General features: G+C 35.4%; 1 protein-coding gene across 1 annotated transcript; it reads right to left on the bottom strand.

The window, feature by feature from the left end:
• On the bottom strand, positions 2,018-3,666 carry LOC107612019. Its single transcript, XM_016313864.2, has one exon. It carries the CDS (start codon positions 3,368-3,370, stop codon positions 2,168-2,170), a length of 1,203 nt encoding a protein of 400 aa, XP_016169350.1. The 5' UTR covers positions 3,371-3,666; the 3' UTR covers positions 2,018-2,167.

The raw sequence follows: 4,413 nt of genomic DNA, 5'->3' as shown, positions 1-4,413 counted from the left end.
TAAATTGTCTTCTATGATGAGACAGTTCCTTTGGAAGGGTCAAGTTGATGGCAGAGATCTTTCTCTTGTTAATTGGATGACCGTGGTCACTCCAAAGAAATTTGGTGGCCTAGGTGTTAGAGATCCTGCGTGTGTTAATATATCGTTACTTGGTAAATTAGTTTGGCAACTTTTGACAATTGGAGTATTGAGGGCTCAATTGCTCAAGATGTCCCTTTTGTACATATATCTGACTCTGATTTAACTATTAGGGACGTTTGGAAAGATGGTCAATGGAATCTCCATGATGTTTTCTCTAACATTCTAAAAGATGTCAAACAGCATTTGAATGCTTATAATTCGGATTTGAATGCTGGAGAGAGTTCGGGTTGGTCGTGGGGTGTGGCATCTTCTAGACTCTACTCAACTAGGAGTGGATACAATTGGCTAGCCAAAAGAAAGTTTGACTGGAATGAGCGTGATAATTGGTTGTGGGTATGGCAACTGCATATTCCTAAGAAGTACAAGTTCTTGATTTTGCTCAGTCTTCATAACGCTATTCCTATGACAGAGTTTCGTTTGGGGCGTGGCTTAATTTTATCTAGCATTTTTCATCGGTGTCAGAATGGTTCTAAATCCATTCTTCATTGTCTTCGGGAGTGCCCTAGTGCCAAGGAGGTCTGAAACCTTTTAGGCCTGTATTCAGATAACTCGGATTTACGTGATTGGCTTTACATAAGTGTAAGGAGTGGAGATATTTTTCTTTTCTTTTCGACCATCTGGTGAATTTGGAGAAGCAGGAATCATGACTTATTTAATACAGATGACTGTTGGAGTGCTGGTAAAGTGGTGAGTTTGATTCGTAGTTCAGTAAGGGAGTTCCACACTATTTTTGCTATGCATCAATCTTTGTCTCCTCCTTCGCTTTGTTTGTATTGGGTTCCAACTCCAGTTCATTCTGTTAAATTGAATTGTGATGCTAGTTGTTTTGCTCCTTTTGGCTATGCTGATTTTGGTTGTATTATTCGCAATTCTGATGGATGTTGGTTGAAAGACTGTACTGAAAAAGTCAAAGTGTGCATTGTTCTTTTTGCTGAATTGTATGCGATTTGGAGAGGTTTACTTCTAGTTTGGAATAGTGAATTTTGTAAGGTTATTTGTGAAACAGACTATTTAAAAGCTCTTTTCTTGGTAAACCAAAGAATGCTTAGTAATAATATTTCGAAATGGGATTTAGCAAAATATATATAAGAGGTTATGAATTGAAATTGTAGAGTCTCTATTCTTTTAATTCAGAGGAATGCAAATAATGTTGCAGATTGTATGGCTAAAACAGCTGCTTTTGGCACGGACATTCACTCGAATTGGAGTCAACTATAGAGTGAACATCAACATCTAATAGATTTAGATATAAACCTAGCTAATTAATTTAGTTTTGTCTTTGTTTTTTTTTTCTTTCTTTTCTATTTAGTAAAAAAAATGTTGATATTAAATGAATAATAATGCTACACATCCAATTTGTTTTGTTAACCAAGTCCAATCAAGTTAGTTTAACATAACAAAAATTAATTATAATTAGCATTATTTTAAGTCTTATTATTTAACTTGATTGGACTTGGTTCATAAAAAGACTTAGATGTGTAGCATTACTCTTAAATTAATGGGGGATGCTCCCATAAAGACGCAGAAAACGTCTTTTTTTAAAGATATTTTTTAATAATTAAAATTTAATATATATAATCACTTAAATTATATTATTTTTGTCAAAATTAGGTCAAACAAATTAATTTGATCAAAAAATAGTAAATCAAATTTTGAATCCGTCTAAATTAATATTATTTTTTATAAAAAATATTAATTTATACCGATTCAAAATTTAATTTATTAATTTTTTTGCTAAATTGATTTGTCCGATCTAATTTTAATAAAAATAATACAATTTAATTTATTTTATGTGTTAAATTTTAATTTTTAAAAAACATTTTTAAAAAAAGACGTTTTTAACATCTTTATTTAAGTGGCTCTCTAAATCAATACTCTATTCAAAAATTATAACCAACTTAAATCTGTTAAATCAAATTCTATCTTGTCAAATCAAATTTTAACCAATTCAGTTACACAATATCGAATATTTAAGAGCAAATCCCTATTATATATATGCATGTACATTTACTTTTATATAATCGGACTAATCTCTAAAAATAATGTCATCTGCAATTTGCATCAATGCCTGAAGTGAGTCAGGGGCGAACTTCCTTGCAAAGAGAAAGGGGTCACGGCGCCTACGTATTTCTCTACCACTATCACCGTATCTGGGCCTACCCTTTCTCAAGGCCCAAAACAATTCAGGCCCAATATCCTCCTTCTGGTACATTCGAGGGTGCCCATCCTCACTTCCGCTCCAATCGACATGCGTGAGCGTGGCGTGCACGCATCCTCTGGAGTCCCACATGGCCAAAAGGGTAGGAAAGTAATTCTCCTCCGGGTAACACGTGTCCCAACGCACACATGGCAACTTGAACTTTGACCAAAGTCTCGTTTCCGAGACTACTAATCTCGCATGCTTACGTGTCAAGGCCCAAAACTGAGACCCAATCCGAAAATCGTCGAGTGTCACCTCTGGAAGCATCACGTGATCTCCACGCGCCGCCCATCGATCATAGGAACCAGTTTCGTTGGTGAGGATCTCGATGAAGCTCTTGCGCGAGTGAGCGAGCGTGGAGTATGTGAAGTTGAAGGAGTGAAGCGGGATGCAAGAAGGGGAGAGAAGGAGGAACATGTGGTTGTTGCGGTCGTGGATGAGGGCGCGTGCGAGCAATCTACGCGCCGCCGCTGCGAGTGTGGGAGTGTATCTAGCGGTGGGTTTTGAAGGGATTGTGCGGTTGCGGAAAACACCGGAAAACGGTGGGTCATAGGAGAATGTGGGGTCCGCGTGGACGTAAATGTTGTAGAGATTTCTCGGTGATTTGTTGAAAAACGATTCCCATAAAGGTGCGAATGGAAGTGGCGTTGTTGTGAGGAACATGAACGCTAGTTTTTTAGTGTTAGTGGGTTTTCGTTTTGCACGTGAAGCCATACGGAAGAGTTCTTTCTCTTCTTCATCGTCGTTATACTCCACCACTGCTTCAGATGGTGGCGGTGAGGGTGGCGGCGGCGGTGGTTGGCGTGATGTGTTGTTGGGATGTTTGATGTAGAAGGTGGTTGTGAGATTTGGGATTGGTGGGTTTGGGTCATGAAAGAGTTTGGCGGTGGTGATAGTGGTGTTCTTTGTAATTGTGATTGTAGTAGTGGAGGTGGTTATGGTGGTGGTTGTGGTGGTGGTGAACACAATGGCCAAAGGTAAGCATAGAAGAATAGCAAAAAGAAGAGAGAAAGAGTTTGGTGACAGCATTTTCAGGGTTTAAAAATTTTACTAATAAAAATGCAGATTTCTTTTTGCCCCGTTTTTATATTGGGAACCATCCTTGAAAATCGAGTATTGAGTACCATAAAGAGGGGATGAACATGAAATGAAAGAGATACGATTTTGCTAAATTGATGGCGGAATTAGCCTGGGAAGGCACTATTATGCGAAATGGTCATAATTTACGAATTTTATATAAATCAGATTGAATTTTATTGGACTGGTTGAGGGATACTTATTTCTGTCTGTTTTTGTTCTGGTCACTCACTTATTGCATGCTATAAATAACTAATATTTGGAGTGCTCTTTCGACTTTCTAGGTGTCCTTTTTTTGTTTCCCCTTTTCTGAGCCTCCCTTGGCAAACAAGGGAAAGTAATTATTGTAATTCGAGGTTAGCTAGGACCAGTGTCCATTGGCATTATCTATGTCGTTATATAAAACAGATAACTAATAGTCTAATACTGCTGACTTCTAAGGAAAAAAGGATAACTAATACTGCTATAATAAGTAATGGGTAAATCTCAGCCGTCTGATGTGTTGAATGAGGTCTCGCTTCCCACGCAAGCAAAGAATTTGGAGTTATTTTTAGGTGCAAAAATATTAATAAAATAAAATTTAATATCAAACACAATAAATAACAAAAAATAAGGTCCGAATATGATTATTATTCCTTGGTTGTTATATATTTATCTATTTAGCCAATATATTGGCTCAGTTTGGGTAAACAACTTAATTAAATTACTTTTAAAGAAATAGTTTAAATAATAAATATTTATATTAAAAATAGTTTATAAATAAATTATTTTGTATTTGGTTTTTTAGTTCTAAAATATTTATTTTAAAAAAAAAATAATAAAAAATTTTTTATTATGAGAGAAGTCATTTTTTTAACTTTTCCTTAAGCACTAAAATAATTTTTTAGAAAATTACAATTTTATTTTAAAAATTATATCAAATATTAATACTACATATTTTTATAAGTTAAAAGTTAAAAAAGTCACTTATAAACCTTTTCAAACGAGTTCTAAGA

Source organism: Arachis ipaensis, chromosome B08, assembly GCF_000816755.2.
Source record: "Arachis ipaensis cultivar K30076 chromosome B08, Araip1.1, whole genome shotgun sequence".
Lineage (NCBI taxonomy): Eukaryota > Viridiplantae > Streptophyta > Magnoliopsida > Fabales > Fabaceae > Arachis > Arachis ipaensis.
Note: the sequence above shows the minus strand (reverse complement) of the source record. Positions and strands in the feature narration are given on the sequence as shown.